This window comes from Natrix helvetica, assembly GCF_964273705.1.
Source record: "Natrix helvetica genome assembly, chromosome: 5".
NCBI lineage: Eukaryota > Metazoa > Chordata > Lepidosauria > Squamata > Natricidae > Natrix > Natrix helvetica.
In genome coordinates this window covers 90,643,549-90,666,945 of record NC_138551.1, presented here as the reverse complement: position 1 = coordinate 90,666,945, position 23,397 = coordinate 90,643,549, and the positions used below count along the sequence as shown (strand labels likewise).

The 23,397-nt window shown below is 43.6% G+C and overlaps 1 protein-coding gene across 2 annotated transcripts in view; it reads left to right on the top strand.

The window, feature by feature from the left end:
- Positions 1 to 19,055, top strand: part of LOC309393251 (hexokinase-1) — a 69,524-nt gene extending 50,469 nt beyond the window's left edge. For both annotated transcript variants that reach the window (XM_081955233.1, XM_081955232.1), the window contains exons 13-18: positions 1,414 to 1,509; positions 8,422 to 8,521; positions 10,814 to 10,997; positions 12,783 to 12,938; positions 14,095 to 14,328; positions 16,102 to 19,055. In XM_081955233.1, the coding sequence (XP_081811359.1) occupies positions 1,414 to 1,509; positions 8,422 to 8,521; positions 10,814 to 10,997; positions 12,783 to 12,938; positions 14,095 to 14,328; positions 16,102 to 16,246 (915 nt within the window). In that variant the 3' untranslated portion in view covers positions 16,247 to 19,055. The remainder of the gene's footprint in view (positions 1 to 1,413; positions 1,510 to 8,421; positions 8,522 to 10,813; positions 10,998 to 12,782; positions 12,939 to 14,094; positions 14,329 to 16,101) is intronic.
- The last annotated feature ends 4,342 nt before the right edge of the window (positions 19,056 to 23,397 follow it).

The following is a 23,397-nucleotide window of genomic DNA, read 5'->3' as shown; positions in this document are numbered from 1 at the left end:
CCACCCCAAAAAGAAGGCCCAGCACTGTTTGGTGCACATGTGTTAAAATTAAGCCCCCCACCTCCCAAATTTGGCCCTATTTAAGTACATTCGCAGTCAGTCCCTGACATTTTCTCACATCGCTTGCAGTGCGGACAACACGAGGTGAGGGGGGGAAATGGCGGGGGGGGGGGGGACTTGTCCCACTCACCCCATAAGGCTGCCGGGCCACTTTTTTCAGGGCCAAAAGAGATCCACTCACTCTATGTACTTTGCCGGGCCGCTTCTTTCGCGATCTTAAGACTTAAGATCATTAAATCATTTAATCCATTAACCCAATCCATTAAGGCACCTGGGGTGGTGGCTGGGATTAAATTAGGAAAGGGTTGTTTACAATCAGTCTGGATTTCCCCATGATTTTGCCTGTCAGGATGTCCCAATAGGGGATGACTTGACCCAGGGCCATAACCATCTGCAATAGGGATCTTTTTTTTGCAAAAGGTCTTCCTTGCTGCACTGGGCCACATGGGTTGGTACAAACATAAACACACAAAGAAAGTTACGGTACTCACTTCAGGAGGCGTGGGGCATTTTGCTTGCCCATACACTATTTGTCCACAAAAGAAACAGCCTGGTGGTCAGGCTTGCCGGAGCGGATGACGGTAGACTTTTCCAAGGATAAACGGCTACTGGTAGCTGGAGTGGCCGTTAAGGTAGGCAGGGGTGAGCGTGGCGCATGGGGCGAGTGAGCTGTTCCTTTCAGCCATGAAAGAAGTGGCCCAGCGGCCAGGCCAGGTGCATGGGGTGCTCCTTTTTGGCTGCGAAAGAAGTGGCCTGGCGGCGAGGCGGGTGGCTCGCTCCTTTCGGCCGTGAAAGAAGCAGCCCAGCAGCCAGGCGAGGTATGTAGGTCGCTTCTTTCGGCCAAGAAAGAAGTGGCTTGACGGCCAGGTGAGGCGCATGGAGAAGGAAAATTCGGACACCCCTTGAAAAGAAGGCCTAGCCATTTGGGGGGGGTGTGTGTCAAAAAGAAATAAGACCCAGTCGCATTTTCCGAGAAACATGGTAGCATAGTTAAAATTGAAGAGTAAATAATCTTTCATGAGATCTAGCTGAGGAAATGTAGGTTAGTGTCTCTTTCTAACCCCAAGGAGCTTAGTCTAACATTCCACAGGTGTGGCATAGATGTCATGGACAGCCTTTTTAATGCCATATTTCTCCAATCAAATGGCAACCAAACCAATTGCAACTATGGGGCCAAAGAAATTTTGGAAGTTGCAATCCCAATCTGTGTTGGGCATGCAATAATAAATGGCTATCGTATGTGTTCATTAATTGTTTAGGTCCAGTATTGCTTCTGGTGGCTATTTCAGATTTATTCTCATACCACATGTTTCGAATCAAGCGTGAACTTCATTTATTTATTTTGTTTTTCAGGGTATCCTTTTGACTTGGACCAAGGGTTTTAAGGCTACTGACTGCGAAGGAGAAGATGTTGTTAGTTTGCTAAGAGATGGAATTAAAAGAAGAGAGGTGAGTTATACATCTGTTTTTGGTTCACGATGGAAGGATTGTGATAATTTTAAAATTAATATATTGTTGGTTGAATCACCGATGTATCATCACATTCCCTACATTGTTTAAAATATAGTACATATTTGCCCATGAAATGAATATAAAAAAAAAAAAAATGCCGGTGAAACTAAGCAGTTAGATTTTAACAGGCTTTGCCAGTCCTTGATGGAGAACTGGCCTTTGATGGTGATTTAATACATATTAGGGCTACGCAAAATTTTTGTAAGTGAGCTTCCTATTAAACTATTATTGCTAACGTTTTAGAATATGTTGCTTTTTGGTAAATTTTATCAAAACAGTATAACCATTGAGGGATATTAAATGGTAAAAGCTAGATGTGGGTCATAAGGAACTGGTTAAAGCTTTGTCTCTGCACATGTATTACATGTACAAAACATTTAAAAAGCGGGAGGGGGGGGAAGCTTCAGTTGCATGATCATGGCTTCCATCTTGATTTTTTTGACACACACACTCCCAATGCCCCATAAAATAATGGATTAAATTCCTCATTCCATTCATGAAGATTGGCCTTTTACTATTAGAGACCCCAATATTAAGAGCTATCCTAATTTGAATCAGATTATAGCAGAGTGTAGTGTAGCAATTAAGACTCCCAGCCAGGAAACTGAGTTCTAGTCCCACCTTATGCTCACAGCCATTAGGCCATGGGTCAGTCACTCTTCCTCAGCCCTAGGAAGAAGGCAATTTCAAACCACTTCTGAAATTGTTTGTTTGTTCGTTTGTTCATTCATTCATATCCTACTTTTATTATTACAAATGACTCTGTTGTGGCCCGCCAGCAGAGCTGGCAGCAGATTCGGACAGTGAGGAGGTTGGAGAGGAACATGGGCCAGTCCTGAAGTCTGGGGAAGGCTCTGATGAGGGCTCTGTGTTGGAGGCAGAGAGGGGGCCAGCGCCATCTGACAGTTATCAGTTGCCTTCGGAGTCAGACATCAGTGGGGCAGAAGAACAGCTGGAGCCTTTTCCCAATGTGAGCATGTGCAAAGCTGCCAGGAGAAGGGAACAGCTAAGGAACAAGGGCCGACTTGGGAGTAAAGGCACAGGTGAATGATGAATGGCCCCTCCCAGAGGAAATAAAAGAGGAGTGAAAGGGGAGGGGAGTTTGCAGGAAACAATTAGTTTGTTTAATTGGTTCGTGACTCTCCAAGACTCCTTGCCAAGTTTTGCAGATATCGACCTGGCAGCTCTCCAAGCCAGAGAAGGTCTGTGACTGTAAATCCTCCCTTGAAAGACTTTGCTGGATGTAAATGAGCAAAATTCACAGTCAATTAATAAAAGGGTTTTTTGTTGGGACAAGGAATTTGCTTCATGCTCTTGAGAAGTCTGGGTCACAACAGACTCAAAGCACAGAACATGTCCAATACACCTTCCTCTTCCTGTTTTCCCCACAACAATAACCATGTGAGGTGGGTTGAGCTAAGAGAGATAGACTGGCCCAAAGTCACCCTGCTGGCTTTCATGGCCAAGGCAAGACTTGAATTTATGATTTCCTGCTTTCTAGCCTGGTGCCTTAACTATTACACCAAGCTGAAAATTTCAGGAATTTGCCCAGGTAGTTACCAGGAATCAATAATGACACTTATTAAAAAGCAGTACCTTACAACATAGGTAAGCTGGGAGCATAGCAATGTGACTAACTCTTAGTAAGTGTAAAGATAAAGGTAAAAGTTCCCCTTGCACATATGTGCTAGTCGTTCCTGACTCTAGGGGGTGATGCTTACCTCTGTTTCTAAGCCGAAGAGCCAGCACTGTCTGATGACAATTCCGTGGTTATGTGGTCATCATGACTAAACGGCGAAGGCGCAAAAAATGCTGTTACCTTCCCACCAAAGGTGGTCCCTATTTTTCTACTTGCATTTTTACATGCTTTCAAACTGCTAGATTGGCAGAAGCTGGGACAAGTAACGGGAGCTCACTCCGTTATGCAGCGCTACGGATTCAAACTGCCAACTGCCAACCTTTCTGATCAACAAGCTCAGCGTCTTAGCCACTGAGCCACCCTGTCTCCTAATGCATAGATAGCATTAACTGCTCTGGGAGCAGAATGTTAATTTGGACAACTATGGAATATTTTGGACCTGACTGATCAGGCCATCAGGACAGAATGTCCAGAGGAGATACAGGACTTTCTGGAAGGGCAGGTTTTGCAGCTCCCTGTTAGTCATGCAGTAGCATGAAAAGGATTGAGAGACAAAAAAAGGATATACTATAAGGTTCATGCATTTAAGTCTGTATCTTCACCCATTCTTCGTAGTATTGGAAAATGTCAGGAAAGTGTTCTGGAAAAAGGGAGAAACCGGGGTGGATTTGATTTAAATCAAGTTGATTTAAATCAAATCCACCCTGGTTTCTCCCTTCTTCCAGAACACTTTCCTGACACAATTTAAATCACTAGTAAAAAGGCTTGACTTAAATCAACTTGATTTAAATCATAATTTTTAAAGAGCAACTGTTCTCTCTGTACTGCAGCAGCTCACCCTCTGACTCACCGACAGTCCCAATATTGCAGAATATGCAGCCTCATGCTACCATATTTTTGACGTATAAGACGCATCTTTTTCCCTCCAAAAGAGGGTGAAAATCTGGGTGCGTCTTTTACACTGAATACAGCATTTTTGGCCTCCTGAAACCCCGCCCCCTTTTCAAGAATGGATGTGCAGAGGGTTTGGGAGGCTTGCAAGGTGCTCCTGAGGGCTGGGGAGGGCAAAAATGAGCAAAAAATGGGCCGTTTTTGCCCCCACAGCCCCGGGGAGCACTCTACAAGCCTCCCAAACCCTCTGCATGCTCTTTCCCTGCCCCAAAAAAGCCAATTTCAAAATCATGATGCTTCTTATACTCCGGTGTGTGTTATAGTCTGAAAAATACAGTAAGCTCCATTTCATGCCGAATAAACTAAATTATTAATGTAGCTTACATAGAAAACTATCTTTAGATAGATTTTTACTCCAAAAGCATTTTATTAAAATAAATTTGATTTTTAAAAAATCCGATTTAAATTTTTAAAAATCAGCTTTTTAAAAAATCATCAATTTTTATCCACCCTGGGAGGAAATATATTTTTTAATACTTAATTTTTTCATTTTTTTGGAATTGTTAAAGGGCAGTGCTTCAACTAGTTATTTTTAATTTTTTTATAATTAATGTATACATTTCTTCCCGTTGATAATAGAGCCATGAAAGCACCACCAATTTGCAATATAAACCACCATATAGACCCGCGATGGTGAACCTATGGCACAAGTGCCATAGGTGGCACACAGAGCCCTCTCTGCAGGCACACGAGCCATTGCCCCAGCTCAGGTCCACCACACATGTGCGTGCGCCTCCTGCCGGCCAGCTGATTTGGGGATCTCTGCCACGCATGCATGGGGGGCGCGGTGCATGTGGGAGATGCTTGCACATGCACGGGGGGAGCCTGGGGGGGAATACAACACACACACACACACACACACACACACACACACACCTTGTTTTTGATTCCAAGAGGCTCCAGGGAGACTTGCTAGACCTAAAACAGGGCACAGGGGGTTGCACATGCATGCGCGGGATCGCACACACATGCGCAGGGGGTGGGGTGCACATGAATTGCATTATGGGTGTGGCCATGCAACGACAAAAAGGTTAGCCATCACTGATATAGACTAATCTTTTCTAAATGGATGCCTTCCAACTAGTTGGATCTAAACCTTGTATTGCCCCTGCTGACTAGAAATACTGGGAATTGTAGTCCTAAAATACCTGGAGGACTCTAGATTGCCTTGGAGATTCATTTTAAGCTTAAATTAAAATGAACAAGAAATAGGATTAATCCCATGTAATAACTATTGTATGTTGCATAGTACAAGGGATTCATTTTTATGAAGAAAAGTTTGCTTTTGAACATCATCCTTATATAGTATTTGAACTGCACACAACATACAATGTCAAGTTGTTGATTCTGGAAGGGAGAAATAGTTGCTTTCAGCGACATGTGGTGAGGTTTATGGCTGATGAGGCACTGACACAGTGGGTGGGTTTCAAAATTTTTTAGACTTGCAGACTTCAACTCCCAGAATTCCACAGCCAGGCATGCTCAGTTCCGATTTAAAGCGACAGCGTTTTTTTTCTCGTTTGCGCCCTCTACTATGAGGCAGGAGAACTGCGTGCCTCACCTATGTCAGGATTTTTTAGGCTTTTAACCCTTGCTTAACTCTGCTCGAGTGGTGATAAAACGCCTAAAGTCAAACTAGATGATGCATGCAGTTCTCCTGCCTCATAGTAGAGGGTGCTTTTTTAGAGGCTTTTTTAAACAGTTAAGCAGAGTCATCCACGGTGAGGCAGCAACTAGCTCAGCCTGACCTCAGCTCTCGTCTTTTTCCTTTTACATTTTTTTTTCTTTTCATGATGACAGTGGTGAGGCTGTGCCTCCCCTGCCTCACCTGACTGCACGTCGCTGGTTGCTTTCATATCTTACATCTCCCGAGAGGCTCTCATAAAATTGGAGCAATGTGATTCAACAAATTTTGAAATAATGTAGGAGAATAAAGGAATAAGTCTTCTGACAGAACAGTTTGTACTTATATTTCAAACTCTTGGACAGCTTAAGTACATGAGGTAGATCTTCAAATCATTGGCAAAAATGAAGATGAACCTTTGAGAAAGTGAATAAATTAGGAACTGGGCTACAAATGTTAAAACAGAAGATAAAACATAGGACATCGGAATTCACCTCATCATGTATTGGAAATAAGCAGAAATAGCTCCCAAGAATCATTCTTATCATTTATTTGCTTCCTTGTAAGAATTAATAGTTGGGAGTTACTGCATGGCTATGTGTTTACTCTATCCTTTTTTTGAATTGATATATTCTGTACACGATAAAGGACTTTGAAGAGAAAATTCAAATAGAGGTTAGCATGTTTTTTCTTAGCAATGAGTAAATTACACAACAACCTGGATGGAACAAAATAAATATATCCCTCAATACATTATGTAACCGTCAGCATTTTCTAATACTCACCTAATCTAGCAGGCCTTCAATATGTTGAAAAAAAACCCACCTTCCTCAAACTGAACTTGTTTTATAGTGTCTGTTATGGCCTGCCAGTGGCCAGCGGAGCTGGTGGCGGACTGAGACAGTAAGGAGGTTGGGAAGGAACATGGACTCCAGTCCTGGAGTCTGGGGAAGGCGCTGATGAGTGCTCTGTGTCGGGGGCAGAGAGGGAGCCAGGGCCGTCCAACAATTATCAACTGCCTTCAGAGTTGGAGATCAGTGGGGCAGAAGAACAGCTGGAGCCTGTTCCCAATGTGCACAAGCGCGGAGCTGTCAGGAGAAGGAAACAGTTAAGGAACAAGGGCCGACTCGGCAGTAAAGGCACAGGTGGACGGTGAATGGCCCCTCCCATAGGGATAAAAGAGGAGTAAAAGGGGAGGGGAGTTTGCAGGAGACAATTAGTTTGCTTAATTAGTGTGAAGATTTGTTTGTGACTCTCAGAGACTCCTTGCCAAGTATTTTCTTGTACAACGTTGCATTAGATATCGGCCTGGCAGCTCTGATAAGGTCTGTGGTTGTAAATTCACCCTTGAAAGACTGTTTGCCGGGACTTTGCTGGATAAGAATGAGAGGAATTCACATTAGTCTAATAAAAAGGGATTTTGTTGGGACAAGGAGTCTGCTTCGTGATTTTGTGAAGCCTAAGTCAGAACAGTGTCGTGACACTTTCCTGGAAGTCTTCTGGGACATTTCATCAACTTCCCAGTAGTCTCAAACCAGGTGCTAACCAGACCCGACCTAGCGTGAGAGCTGGTTCTTGGACTCACCAGTAACCACTTTGAGAGTCTGTGGTTTGCTTCTTCTTCAGAAAAGACACAAGTTTATTTCCTTTACATAAAAATTTAAAGAAAGACCATCCTCCGTATCCATATTATATCTAGTCCTTGACTTACGACCACAGTTGAGCCCGATTTTTCCATTGCTATGGTGAGACAGTTGTTAAGTGAGTTCTGCCCCATTTTGCATTCTTTGCAATCACAGTTATTAAGTGAATCGCTGCAGTAGTTAAGTTAGTAACGTGTTTGTTACATGAATCTGGCTTCCCCATTGACTTGGCTGGTCAGACGGTCGCAAAGGGGGATCACATGACCCCCTGGGGACACTGCGACAGTCATAATTGCATGCCATTTGCCAAGCGCATGAGTTTTGATCAGGTGTGTGAACATGGGGATCCTGTCATGGTCACATATGTGAAAAATGGTCATCGGTCTCTTCTTTTTCAGTTGTAACTTGGGATGGTCACCAAATGAGCAATTGTAAATCAAGGACTGCCTGTATGTGGGTTTCTTAGTTGAAAGGATCCCTTGCTGGAAATTTTGTGCTGTGACTAACTCCTAAATAAACATTTGTAATATGGACTCAGCTTTTATTCCTTTAAGGCAGGGGTGTCCAAACTTGGGAACTTTAAGACTTGTGGACTTCAACTGCCAGAATTCCCCAGCCAGCCATGCTGGGAGTTGAAGTCCACAAGTCTTAAAGTTCCCAAGTTTGGACACCCCTGCTTTAAGGATTAGCTGTTTTATTCTAGGCTGCTACCAGAAGACAGGCCTAGTTTTTTCTACATCATTCAAGTCAGCTCGCATTTAACATTTCTATGACATTTCCTCAACCAAGCATTCTCAGGTTGAAGAGGAAGGTGCTGGCTGTATTTGTAATTAGTATCAAGAATGTTTCATTGCTACCAGTTAAAAGAAAATCCTTTTTTTCCTGATCATTAGGATGTTGGTAAAAAAGCAGGGAACAGAAATGTTGGGTTGACTACTTTTTTTTTTTTTTTGCAAATAAAATAATGGTGTTATCATGCTGTCTCTTTCAAGGAATTTGAACTGGATGTTGTGGCTGTTGTGAATGATACAGTTGGAACGATGATGACTTGTGCCTATGAAGATCCAAATTGTGAAATAGGACTCATTGTGGGTATGTCTGAGACTTGCTTTAAATTTTGCCGAGGAGCTTAATGGCATTTATACAACAGATCCTGTTTTCAACCATAGCACTTGCAATAGCATGTAGACTTGTATATCGCTTTCCAGTGCTTTCCAGCCCTCTCTATAAGCGGTCAGCATATTGCCTCCAACAGTCTGGGTCCTCATTTTACCCACCTCGGAAGGATGGAAGGCTGAGTCAATAGCAATAGCACTTAAGACTTATATACCGCTTCATAGTGCTTTTACAGCCCTCTCTAAGCAGTTTACAGAGTCAGCCTATTTGCCCCCAACAATCTGGGTCCTCAATTTACCCACCTCGGAAGGATGGAAGGCTGAGTCAACCTTGAGCCTGGTGAGATTCGAACTGCCAAATTGCAGTTAGCAGAAGTAGCCTGCAGTACTGCACTCTAACCACTGCACCACCCCGGCTCATCCATCCATGCCAAACCTTCCTTTTTATTTTAATAATTCTACTTTGAATTCTAACTCGGGTGTCAAACTCAATTTCATTGAGGGCTGCATCAGGGTTGTGTTTGACCTTGGGGCCCCCGTGGTGGGCGTGGCCAGTTTGACATCACTTGTGTTAGGGGCACCTGTGGTGGCCTGAGCTCTCTACCAGCAAAAACAGGCTCCCGAGCTCCGTTTTCAACTACAACGGCCTCCTGCAACCCTCTGTCAGCAAAAATGGAGTTCAGGAGGGCCGCATGCGAGCTCCATTTTCACTGGCAGAGGCACCACAGGTCGTTCCTTTGCTGTTTCCAGGGCAGCCTCGCAGGCCAGATCTAAGCACCCTGCAGGCCGGATCCGGTCCTCGGGCCTTGAGTTTGACACCCCTGTTCTAAGAGATCTGCCATTTAGATTTCTTAAACCAGAAGCTTTTCTAGAAGCAGTTATATGCGTTCCAGTCCTTAGTATCATTTCCCCAAGAAAGTGGGATTTCCCCCTTCTCTGTGAATTCAGAAGGCAGGTAAAAGTAGATATTGACAAGGCCCACATTCAGCTATGCTGGGTTGAAGCTGTTTGACTTGGTTTCTCATCAAACCAAAGCACTTCCCTCTTCCCCTTGCCCCTCCTAACCACTTTTATTCCTCCCTTTCTATTTCCCTTCCTTTCCAATTGCTGCTACCCCTTTTCTTGACCACACTGCATTCCATTTAATTTTTTTTTAGTTGTTGTTTTTTGTTGGAAGGCAGCATGTGTGCTGTATAACAAAAGAAGGGCTTGTGTGTATGAGAGAATGGTAGTCTTTGACTTAAGACCACATTCGGGATTGTAATTTCAGTTAAAAGGCAATGAAGTCTCAAGACCTTTCATTTTGTCTCTTATCAATGTAAAATAGTGACCCAAATCAAGAGCAAATAGATGGGAATTGCCAGAGATACGAGAGGCTGGGAAAAATCTTGCTTAAAAGTTCAGAAATCCACTGACTTGGGCAAAAAAGAAAAGAACAAAAAGTTCTTGTAAGATTTGAAAATGACCACAAGAGCTCAGCTCTTTTTAAAATCCTCCTTGAAAAAAATACTTTACCTGAATTTGGTAAGCTGTATGGACATAACAAAGAACAGTCCCGCTATGTAGGGGGGATTGATCTGCAATTTGATCTTTGTCAGATCCCCAACCTGGGGATCCTGACGTGTAGAAAGTGAAGCTATTTGAATTTCAGGCAAGAAGATGGTCAAATCTCCCATTTTCCTTTTTAATTGCCTGAACCGCTTCAACTGCTAATTCTTTTCTCAGGATTGAATTTTTCAGAACACAGATTTAGCAAGTGACCTAAATAGCAAATACCGAGTAGAATATAATAACTTGTGGAGTATGGGTAGGTCTTAATTATATTTTGTAAAAGCTAAAGTCTCTGCCGGGGATGTTGAAATCAATTAACAAAATAATCCACAAATAGATCCCTTTTATTAGCTACTCATGCTTCTGAACTCAGATCTAAGTTCAAATTTCTGTTCAGCTATGGAGATCACAGAATGACATTGGAAAACCTAGTCTTATTCAGCCTAATCTCTCTCAAAGTGTTATTTAGGGAATAAACCAAAACCTAAGAGTTCAGTTTGAGTTGAAGGTATTTTTATCTCCACCTCTGGGTTTGTATCATGACCACAAGATATGTGTTTTGTCTCTGGGGCCTTTGCTCCCTTTGGGATTTCCATCACCACCTTGGTCCCTAAAATCCTGGTACAGCCTTCAAGTTAAGAAAGTCACATGTCCCTGCCCTTTGACGATAACCCAAACTCCCCTTCTAGTTGTGAGTCTGTTTATTTCCTAATTTCAGGAACTGGGAGCAATGCCTGCTACATGGAGGAAGCCAGAAATATTGAAATGGTGGAAGGAGACCAAGGCAGGATGTGTGTGAACATGGAGTGGGGTGCCTTTGGGGACAACGGATGCCTAGATGACATCAGAACGATCTATGACAAAGCTGTGGATGAGTTTTCGTTAAATAGTGGCAAGCAAAGGTAGGTCCTGATGAGAAATGTGAAGCTGTGTGGTTTTCTTTTGGTGCAGAGGGGGTTATCCAGGGGTGGGATTGCTGGGTGGGCCTGGCCATGGAGGGTGTGGCCTACTCGGCCTCCTGCACCATGGGGGGGGGGGGAATTTTCACCCTCCCCAGCCTCCAGAGGCTTTCTTCGAGCCTCCGGGAGGGTGAAAATGGCTTCCCCCGGGCTCTGGAGGCCCGAAACAGCTCCATTTCTGGACTTCCAGAACTTCTGGATGGCCCATTTTCACCCTCCCAGAGCCTCTGCGTGGGCCCTGCACTTACTTGGCATCCAAAATGGGCCGCGTGAAGAATCCTGGGAGGGGAGGGGCAAGCGGGGCCAGCCACTCCTTGCAAATACCTGTTCGACAAACCAGATGTAAAATTAGCATCTGGTTTGCCTGAATCGGTCTGAACCGGCTGAATCCCACCACTGGGTTTATCCCCAGGTGTGTACAGTACTGTTGGACAACAGAAGGGTGTACAAGTCAGCCAGAGACAGAATGCTTACAGTCAGAACGTAGATGTATGGGTCAGTACAATTACTATGATTTCTTTTACAAGATTCTGATGATACTCTTTAAGAAGGCAAAAATCCAATGTGAAGTCAGAAATATTTTTATCCACTGCCATGAAAGATGGGTAACGACCATCCTTGAATTGAAATGGGCTAGGACTTTCCAAAGTCAGCAATGGAGCCTCTGAGCATGCTCAGGAATCTTTACAGTGGAATGAGAAATAACAGCTGTTGATTCGGGAAATAACAGGTTTTGATTCCTGATCAATGTGAATAGAAACAAGAAATTGCTATCATCGCTGTGATCCTCCCAAAAAACTCAAGAGAAAAGCATGCTTTTTCTCTTTCTTCCCTTCCTTTGGCCAGTGCTCTGCCAATTCATTGGCCATTTAGTGACCAATGGCAGTGACGAAAAATGTAACTTTGCAACTAATCCTTACACCACGACATTGACAGATCTGTAAAGGAAAGGAAAGCTGAAGTAATATTGTAATGTGGCCGGAATTTCCCTTACAGATCGCTTCATTTAACAACTAAGTTGCTGTTACCTCTTGTGGTTGCTAACTGAGAACAACCTGTTTAGGAAAAATCAGAGGGGATTGGAAATGGGCGAAGTGGAAGGATTGTCCTGTTCATTAACAGATGTGAAAGGCGTAAGGGTTAGGGTGGCTTCTCAGATCTCATGAATTTCTGAATCAGGGCTTACAACAGTTCCTTTAGTGACCGTTCAAAGTTACAACGACACTAATAAAAGTGACCTGGGACCATTTTTTCACACTTACAACCGCTGGAGTATATCCCCATAGTCATATGTTCAAAATTTGGATGCTTGGCAACCGACTCATAATTATGACAGTTGCAGTGTCCTGGGGTCATGTGATCCCCTTTTGCGACCTTCTGAGACGCAAAGTCAATGGGGAACTCAGATTCACTTAACGACCATGTTACTAACTTAACCATTGCGCTGATTCACTTAACAACTATGACGAGAAATGTTGTAAAGCTCGCTTAACAGATGTTTTACTGAGCAACAAATTTTGGGCTCAATGGTGATTGTAATTCGAGGACTGCCAGTAGCTTACTGACTGCATTGGTTTTACATTTTTTTCCTTCATGTAAATGAAGCGGTGTAAAAATTCTCCTCCCCAATATGCTTGTGAAAAATGCACTAGATTTTTTAAAATGCGGTAATTTCTGTCATTCTTGCTAACAGTGTTTCTGAACTGGTATTTTTGTCCATGATTGTAGGTATGAGAAGATGATCAGTGGAATGTATTTAGGGGAAATTGTCCGTAATATTTTGATTGACTTCACAAAAAGAGGATTCCTCTTCAGGGGTCAAATTTCAGAAACACTGAAAACTAGGGGCATTTTTGAAACCAAATTTCTTTCACAGATTGAGAGGTAAGTGCACACAATATATCTGGAATGGAGCTTGTTATTATCTCAATATATTAGCAGTTACTTAGGTATCTCATTTAGTATTTTCTTCCCATACTCACATCAATACTTTCTCCTCATCATCTATGAGGCCCTTTATGACTTCAACTCCATGCTGGCTCAGGAATTCTGGGAGTTGAAGTCCACAAGTCACAATGGGACTGTGCCTCCCCACTTCTGATTTTTGCAAAAGCTAACCGGTATCAGGGCTACTGTCAGGGTTCCAAATAGCATCCAAAAGTAAATCAGAGTCCAAGGCAAAGTATTGCTCAAAGTTCCAATTTATTAAGAGAGCCATGTTGGCACATCTGGGAAAACCTGAATCTGAAAGCTTCTCGGGTTTCCCCACCTAGTTGAAAGTTGAAGATCTTGCCCCCACAGCCACAAGTTCATCACATGGTCCAATCTTCCACTGCCAAACTGGCAGTTCCACCCATCCAGTTCCGGTCAGGTGCAGAGGCGAAAAGACTAAGGATGACCTTGGCTTTCTAGAAAGAATTTTGTTATGGCTATATAGCATCTAACTCTGTACAATCCCCCCTCCCATTTTCCCACAATAGAAAATGCATAGTAGAATAATAGAAAGTGTGGCAGGCCAAAGATCCCCCCCCCCCAAAAAAAAAGATGGCTGCAGGCCTGACAGCTACTTAGTACTTAGAAAGAAATCACAGGAAGATGCCAATCATATGAAATCAGGAAACAAGTAGAGGCAAGAAATGTCCATGTAATCACCAGGGGTCAATTGGATTTGAAGGAAATTCAATCCCCCCCCCCCCCACAAGCTGGAACAGCCTCCTGCAACCCTCTGCCAGTGAAAATGTTTTCACTGGCAGAGGCATGAGGGTGCGGTCCTTTGCTGTGTCCAGGGAAGACCCACCGCCAGATTTAAGCATCCTGCAGGGTAGATTCAGCCCGCGGGCCTTGAGTTTGACACCCCTGGTATAGGGTCTGCATGTTGCCTACAAAGATGCTCCAGATGTGAAATCTTTCAAATCTGTGTCACCTAATATTGAAAGTGGGCAGAGATCCCCGAAGCTAGTTTAGCCCTCAAACGATATGCTTAGCTTTGGAAAGTCGTTCAAGTACTTGACTCCGCCTCTTTCACGTCCTTTCTCAACAGCGATAGGTTAGCGTTGCTTCAGGTCCGTACCATCCTCCAGCAGCTTGGCCTGAACAGCACTTGTGATGACAGTATAATTGTGAAGATGGTATGCGGAGAGGTGTCGCGGAGGGCAGCTCAGTTGTGTGGTGCTGGAATGGCTGCTGTTGTAGATAAAATAAGGGAGAACAGAGGCTTGGAGCATCTGGCTATCACTGTGGGCGTAGACGGCACACTATACAAACTTCATCCACAGTAAGTATTTTGTGTGAGTTTGTCTGGGTAGGAGCAAATGCTGGATTCTGCATGGTTTAAATCTCATTTCCCCTCTTTCCAGTCCATGTGTGTTAAATGAGGTAATTCAGTCTCCAGCATCACGTATGTTAATGCCAACGTGGCATAATGGTCTGATAATTCATTGTGAGTTTTGTGGTTTTCAGAGGATGGAAGAGCTGACAAGATGGAACTCTTTCTCACAGATTAATTTTACTTCCCATGTTGTGCCATCCTTTTTATTATTTTTTTATTTTAGCCCAGGTATTTATTTATCCCAACCCTCCTTCCATTAACATCGCCACAATTTCTAACATTGGATTTTCCCCCTTACCAGAGAGAGACCCCTTGTGGAGCACCGTGAAGCCGTTACCATGGCAACTCCACAGCGCTATACAATAGAAGCCATTTTAAGGCAGTACGGTAGAAGTCATTTTAAGACACAACAGGCTGTATCTTAACAGAACACCCCCCCCCCCCCGAGGGGTGTTAGGGGTGTCTTACCTCCACAGCATTTGTTTCCAGAGAGTAAGTCATCTGTATACCAAGCTTGGTTGACATCGCTCAAGGCGTTCCAGTCGTTATGCTGGAATGCATACACACACAGCCATTTTTATATTTTTTAATTAAATTTATTTTATGTCCATCTCACCACAAGGTGACTCTTCATATGTGCATTGTATGCACATGTGTATAGATTATAAATAAATTATATATACATATTATAAATTAATATAAAAACATAATTTTATATAATATATACAATTTATATATTAAATTATCTTTTGGTCATCATATTATTGTATTCTTGTTGTATTCCTTTTTCATTGTTTATTTTACGAGCTGTATTCTTTTATTTTTGTTTACACTCCCTTTCATTTTCTTCTTTTTTATTATTATAAGCCACCTAGAGTAGCCCCAAGACAAGATAGGCAGCAAATAAATTTAAGAAGTAAAATAAATAACAAATTCATTTCCAAGTACAAAAATATGGTATACGTAATCACTGTATACTCTCTTTCTCCAGCATTATTTTCTGAGTGATAAATGAAGGGCGGAGGATGTAGATAATTTGATGTCAAATTTGTTTCTGTGTGAGTGAAAATAAGTTCCTAAATAAATGTGGATGTGAAAACATCACTTTGCATAGAGCATGTGCCAATCTGTGCCCCTGGCTTTCCCTAGATAGTTTCTGCTAGGCATTTCTGTATTAGTATCCTCCTTCAATATTGTTGATTGGCAGTTCTAGGAAAAGTAGTCTCAACACATCTTGAAAAGCACCAGGTTGGAGAAGGCTGTTGTATAAAATGTATATGATATTATCTCTGTAATTATGCATTGCCCTTCATTTGTACAACCATCACATTTTAGTCGTAATGTAGGACAAACATTTCCATATTTTGGTCATTCTCCTAAGAGTCTCTCAAGTAAGATGGGTGGGGTAGAGATGTGATAAATAAACAAATAAAATTAAATTCCCTGCCTACCTGGGCATCCAACAGTTGATCTGAAATCAGCAAGCTGGAAGGTGTTGTGTTGCAATAGATGCCCTGCTGCTTTTGTACATGAGTGACATCGTCACAGATTGGACAGGGCAGGGATTCTCATGCACCACTGCACTTGCCACGGGGCAGATGTTGACCTTCCTGCCACCAGCTGCAAGTCAAGTGAAGCCCCTCCAGCATATTTAAGATGATGGTGCCATTTTCAGTTGGGTAGAAGCAGGACTTTTCACCCCTTCTCTGCTTTCTGCAGCTTTTCAAAATTCATGCACAAAACGGTAAAGGATCTGGCGCCCAAATGTGACGTGACATTCCTGCTTTCGGAAGACGGCAGTGGCAAAGGAGCCGCCCTCATCACCGCGGTGGGATGCCGAATGCGTGACGCTGAGCATAACTGAACTCTGCTCCCTGGGCGGCTTATGACTTCCAAGCACTTTCTTGACAGGCAGCGGTTCTGTAGCCTGAACTGGCGGGGGGAGAGGCCAGAATTCACTGCTTGTGGTGGAAGAGTTGGGGTTTAAGGGGAGAAAAAAAAGTAAAATAAAAATAGAATGCTGATTAAGTATGCTGTTGCTGATAATATCTTCCACTTTCGGTCCTTTTGTCTGCATGTGTCTTTTTCTGCCCTATTTAGTACGTTCCCCATCTGTAAATCATAACAAAAAAAATGGATAATTTAAACAAATGTCAGAAACTAATTTATGATTTGAGGTTCTAAAATTACAGCCAAAAAATGGACGGGAGTGAGAGAGAAGGTGGTGGTGCCATGTCAAATGTATTCTTTGCAGCTGCTGCTATGTCCACTTTAAATAAATATACCACCAACAGTGCTGAATACGAGGCAAATGTTTATGCAAAGGGAACTTAGCAATTCCCATCTGAACTTTTCACCCAGTATTGTTTTATTCCATCATCTTGAAGTTTCCACCGCAGTCTGGTAGCATCCTGAATCTTCTGGACTTAAGACTCCCCTTAATGACGTGAATTTTCTTCTGTTGGCACTGAACCAAGGGATGCACAGATCAATTAATCAGTCAACCAGTATCTCTTCCCCACTTGTCGATTATCACGGGCATTTCTTTTGGCTTTGATAATGTCAAAAATCCACGTACCATTTTGAAATCTTTACTAATAAATCAAATGCCCTAAAGTGATCCACATCTCTAGTTTTGAGAAATACTTTTTGCCTTTATATTAGCTTTGCTATTTTCCAGGTTTCTCCCTCCCCCCTTTAATAAAAGAGTTTGGAATTCCCTTGTTATTATATGTCCTGCTGAAAGCCATTTCCAATTTACTAAGGTCGTGAATTCTAGGCGAAACCTGAGAACTTGCATAGGAGACTATAACGTGGTGTTAGGGGCAGAGACCTCAGTTTCTGTCGAATCCATATCACAGATGCACATCCAGAAGAACCAGATTGATGTAAGGCCACAGTATTCGCCTCCAAAAACCAAAGCTATAGGCATCTGCAGAGTAGTAGCTACCGTATTTTTCAGAGTATGACACACTTTTCCCTCCTAAAAGAGGCTGAAAATTTGGGTGCATCTTATACTCCGAAAGTAGCTTTTTCGAAGCTTTTTTCAGCCCTAATGAGGCGCTAATGAGTGATCTTCCATGCTTTGCCTGCTTTTCTCATTGCTGCTCCCTCTGAAGATCAGCTGTCCTTTAGAAGCTGTTTTTTATCCCCAACCAGGGGATAAAAAGCGTGCGCGCATGCATTCAAAACCAGCTAACCTACGTGCTGAAGCTGACCAGACTAAGGATGCTAGCAAGATGAATACCTGGTAGGTATAGAATCCCCCCCCCCTATTTTCCTCCCCCAAAACTAAGGTGCATTATACTCTGAAAAATACAGTACATCTTTTTTCATATATTGTGTGTTGAGGTAGGGCTTTGATTTTGTAGTCCTGGCTATCATCTTCACTTTTTCAAAATCCCTGAACAATCCTATCCAGCCTTTCCTCTAGAGTAGAGCAGAATTTCTCAACCTCAGTAGCTTTGAGTTGTGGGGCCTTCAACTCTTGGTTGGCCGAGGAATTCTGGGAGTTGAAGTCTACACACCTTAAAGTTGCCAGGTTGAGAAACATTCCTCTAGACCAGGAATGTCACTCATGGCAGCGTCATGTGACGTATCGGGACTTTCTCCGCCTCCCCCTTCACTAAACCAGGCGTAGGTGTGGCCAGCGTGTGACGCATCTGGCCTGCAGGCTGCGAGTGTGACACCCCTGCTCTGAACCGAAGATACCATTGACTACAGACCTGACCTCCATTTTGATTTTCTCTTACAGCTTAGGCGTGTCTGATACATGAATTCTAAAATTTGCAGGAAACTGAATAGGTATGAATGACTTCCTACTTCGGATGCTTCTGTAGGACAGCATTGACACAATTACAAAACATTAAAATAGTCTTGACTTTGCTACAGCCAAAGAATCAGAGGGGAAAATGTGATACACTCTACCTTCTAATGGTGATTACAGTAGAATTCCTAGTGAAATGATTTTTATGGAGTTGAATTGCACCAATCATACTTCTGAAAATGCACACTTGGAGATAGCTAGGCATGTGGGCAATTTAACAATTCTAGGAACATTATCTTTCAAGGCCTGGTTTATTCTATGGTTGGATTTGATGGTGCAATTCACCAAGATACTTGAAAAATATTGTTACAGGTAGCACCAGAGAAGATAATGTGCAAACAAACCATGGATATCCCAGTTACAAGATCTCTCAGTTTGCTCTAGACTTGAAATTTAAACTAGAGCATGATTATATAGAGACTGAACTCTGTTGTCTTGTTAGTAATTACCCAAGTAGCAAAGGAGTCGGTCTTTTTAAAGGCTCTTCAGCTATCTCCATTCCAATAAGAAATGATATTGATCACATTATTGGCAACAAGAAACAGCAACAAGAAAATAAAAATTAGTAAATTACTTTAAATCTCAAGATTCGGATTGCCCTCTCTTTTAATAAGCATTTTCAGTACACATTTTGGTGCATTGTGATCGAATGTTGTGATAAAATGAGTCTCGCCCAGTATTTTGCAGCTTTCAGTGTGTGTGCGTGCGTACGTCTTCCTGAAGGATCGCATGATTCCTGTGGTTTTCCTATGCTGGAAAGTCTTTTTATATTGCCGACTAGTAGTGATGATACTACATAGTGTAAAGTGGATATTTGTGACATAATTAAACTTTATTTTGAAGTGTGTTTATTGGTGTCTGGTGATTCTTTCTGAAAAAGGAATGAAAGAGGCATTTATGTTGTAAAAATGAAAGAGAAACTAAGGAGGAATAATTTTCTCCAAATTTTTAGATTAGAGCCTCCCTGAAGAATTCATAAATCGAGCTATTTTTGAGTTTTGATAAACATGTTTAGAAGAACTTGCTATATATTTCAGACTAGCTGATAACCCAGCATTGCCCGGGTATTTATTGATCCTAATCCTGTATTAGACAGGAAAAGCCCTATATTTTGGCAACAATTAAATTAATTAAAAATATTTTCCATGTGCCCCCAGAAGCCATACATTTGTCCTCAAAAATAATCAAAGCCTTGTTGAAAATGTCCTGACCAAACGTAATTTCTAATGTTGGATTTTCCCCCTTACCAGAGGGAGCCCCCTTATGGAGTACTCTGAAGCTGTTACCGTGCCAACTCCACTGTGCTGTACAGTAGAAGCCATTTTAGGGCAGTACGGTAGAAGTCATTTTAAGGCATAACAGGCTGTATCTTAACAGCCCCCCCCCCCAAGGGTGTTAGGGTTGTCTTACCCCCACAGTATTTGTTTCTAGAGGGTAAGTCATCTGTGTATCATGTTTGGTTGAAATTGATCAATGCGTTCCAGAGTTATGCTGGAACACACACACACCACACATATTTATATATATATAGATCCTGGACATGTGGTTGTAAAACTGAATTGTTCCTGTTAAGTCAGCAAACCTCCCTAGGGATTAATCTTCTGAAAAAACCCATTGGCATCACTCCTTATAAGCAGAAATTCTGTGTTCAAAACAAGATAAAAACCTTGCATGTTAAGGGCTTTAATGCTGACAGACACTAATGAATGTCTGGTTTAAATTGCAAAGATTCGCCACCACGTTCCTAGAACAACTCATGATGTTCAAGGTAGTTGGGTGCAAGGCCTTTAATACAGACAGTCCTCAACTTATAACCATAGTTGAGCCCACAATTACGGTAGTTGTAAATTATGGTCGTTAATGTGACTACGTCTGATTTTAGGATCTTTTTTTGTGGTGGTCATTAAGTGAACCCATTGCTTGCTATGGAGTGCTTTTGGCAGAAACAGAAATAAATGCTGGTTTCCACCAAAAACCTTGTAAACCATGGTCATGGGACTTTTGTTTTTCCCTGCCTCATCTATCCATCTATCCTCCCCCTCCTAACTTCTGTTAAAATTTGGTTTGATGTTGAGGAAAGGTAATGAATAATTTTGGTTTTCCATAAGTACATTTCTCCACTGCCCATAAAACACAGTTTTGATTATTGCAATGTGTATGTAGAGATATTTAATAATAATAATAATAAATATTTATTTCTTAGCCGCACCCTCTCCCGAAGGACTCGGGGCGGCGTACAATGAAACATATGAAATAAATATGGACAAAACAAACATATAACAGAGACATATACCGAGATATACACAAGGAGGAGGTCGGCTGATAAATAAAACAATTAAAATACAGTCTTTAAAAACCCCTAGATAATTAAATATAATTAAAATACCCAGTAAAAGCCCGTCAGGAGCGATATGGTTAGATCAAAGTTGAGCCAGGCCAGCTGCTTGGAATAGGTGGGTCTTAAGCTTAATACGAAAGGAGCGGAGGTCAGAGGTATTCCTAATATCCGGAGGGAGGTCATTCCACAGGGCTGGGCCCGCCACAGAGAAGGCTCTACTCCTAGGCGCCGCCCCCCGACACTGTCTTGTGGACGGCACCTGGAGGAGGCCCTCTCTGTGCGAGCGGATTGGTCGCAGGGATGTATGGGGCAGAATACGATCCCGCAAGTAACTAGGTCCTGAGCCATGGAGCGCTTTAAAGATTATTATCAAAACCTTGAAACGCACCCGATAGACCACAGGAAGCCAGTGCAGCTCGCGCAGGAATGGTGTCACATGGGAGTACCTAGTACTCCCCATAATTACCCGCGCGGCTGCGTTCTGGACCAACTGTAGCCTCCGGGTGCATTTCAAGGGAAGCCCCATGTAGAGAGCGTTACAGTAGTCCAAGCGAGACGTCACCAGCGCATGAGTGACTGTGCGTAAGGCGTCCCGGTCCAGTAGGGGGCGCAATTGACGCACCAGGCGAACCTGGTGGAACGCCCCCCTTGCCACGGCTGTCACATGGTCATCCATGGACAGCTGGGCATCCAGGAGGACGCCCAAATTGCGCGCCCGCTCCACGGGGGCAAGTTGAATGCCCCCAATGGCCAATGATGGAATTAATTGGCTGAACCGGGGAGCTGGTACCCACAGCCACTCCGTCTTGGAGGGGTTGTGCTTGAGTCGGTTGTCATCCATCCAGATCCGTACGGCTTCCACACACCGGGACATCACTTCGATGGCCTCGTTGGGGTGGTTCGGGGTGGAAAAGTACAGCTGAGTATCATCAGCGTACAGATGGTATCCCACCCCGAAACCACGGATGATCTCACCCAGCGGCTTCATATATGTGTTGAAGAGGAGTGGCGAGAGGACCGACCCCTGTGGCACCCCACAAGTAAGGGGGCGTAGGGTCGACCTCTCTTCTCCTGCCAACACACGCTGCGTCCGGTCAGAAAGGTAGGAGCCGAACCACCGCAAAACGGTGCCCCGGACCCCCAGCCCCTCCAGCCGGCGCAGCAGGATACCATGGTCGATGGTATCAAAAGCCGCCGAGAGGTCTAATAGGACCAGGATAGAGGAACAACCTCTGTCTCTGGCCCTCCAGAGATCATCCACCAACGCGACCAAGGCCGTCTCCGTGCTGTGACCGGGGCGGAAGCCGGACTGGCGCGGGTCTAGATAATCATTTTCCTCCAGATGTCGTGGAAACTGGTAGGCCACCACACTCTCTACAACCTTCGCCAAAAAGGGAAGGTTGGAGACAGGACGATAATTGGCCAGCTCCAAAGGGTCCAGGGAAGGCTTCTTGAGCAAGGGTCTCACCACCGCCTCTTTCAAGGCGGCCGGGAGAGACCCCTCGCTCAGCGAAGCATTCACTAGGCCCAGGAGCCAGTCTCGTGTAACCTCCCAGGATGCCAGTACAAGCCAGGAGGGGCACGGGTCCAATAAACATGTGGTGGGTCGCAGTCGTCCACGCAATCTGTCCAAATCCTCGATGGCAACCAAGTCAAACTCCTCCCAGATCGATACCTCAAGACTCGCCATGGACGTCTCCATTGGATCACTGACAGGAACCCAATCTCTCCGGATTTGAGCGATTTTATCCTGCAGATATTTACCAAATTCCTCTGCCCTGCCCTGTAGGGGGGCCTCCCGCGGCCTCTGAAACAAGAGGGAGCGGGACACCCGAAACAGGGCGGCAGGGCGGTTCTCCGCGGATGCAATGAGAGTGGCACAATATTGGCGTTTGGCCACTCTCAATGCCACAAGGTACGTCCTTAAATGGGCTCGTGCCTGTGTTCGATCAAATTCGGAGCGAGAGGATCTCCAACGACTCTCTAGACGTCTCTTGCGGCACTTCATCACCCTTAGCTCCTCGGTAAACCAAGGGGCTAGGGTGGATCGTTGCCGCCGGAGAGGCCGCAAAGGCGCCACCCGGTTCAAGGCCCCGGTAGTTGCATTATTCCACGCAACTACCAGGTCCTCTACCCGGGGGCGGGTCAAGGTTACAGGAGGTGGCCCAAGCTCCGTCTGGAACCTATCAGGTTCCATCAGGCGCCTGGGGCGGAACCATCTGGAACTTTCCGGTTCCGCCTCCCCGCAGCGGGAGGTAGCACCAGGGAAGTCAAGACGGAGGAGTGAGTGATCTGACCATGACAGGGGAGTGATGGTTAAGTCCCCTCCTCCCAGATCACTCAGCCACTGGCCAGAGACAAAAACAAGGTCCAGAGTGTGTCCTCCCTCGTGTGTCTGCACTTTTAGAAAAAGCCTACATATTTGTGTATATGTAGGCTTTTTCTAAAAGTGCAGTTTCCCTAAAGAGGACATTTGTCTGGAACAAAGTATTTTAAGCATCAGCTCCAGGATGGTGAATGGAATAAAAAAAAATTTTTAGGGACAAAATGCACTTTAGATTACCAGTAGATTTATTATCTATTTAATGCCTAGGACTACACTGAGTGGACGCTTAACCTTTGGTCTCTTAATTAAGGGCTCACCATTCCTGAATTGTTCTCTATAAGAACTGGTGAAATTGGAACCAGTTAAATGTACTTAAATTATCTTTAATGTATACAAATAGTGGAATAAATAACTGCAATAAATAACTTAGGATGCTGATTAATCTGGTTGTTAAAGGTACTGATAATATCTGCGGAATTATTAATGGGTTTATAGCAAGAAATTAGCAAAACAGATTATCAAGGC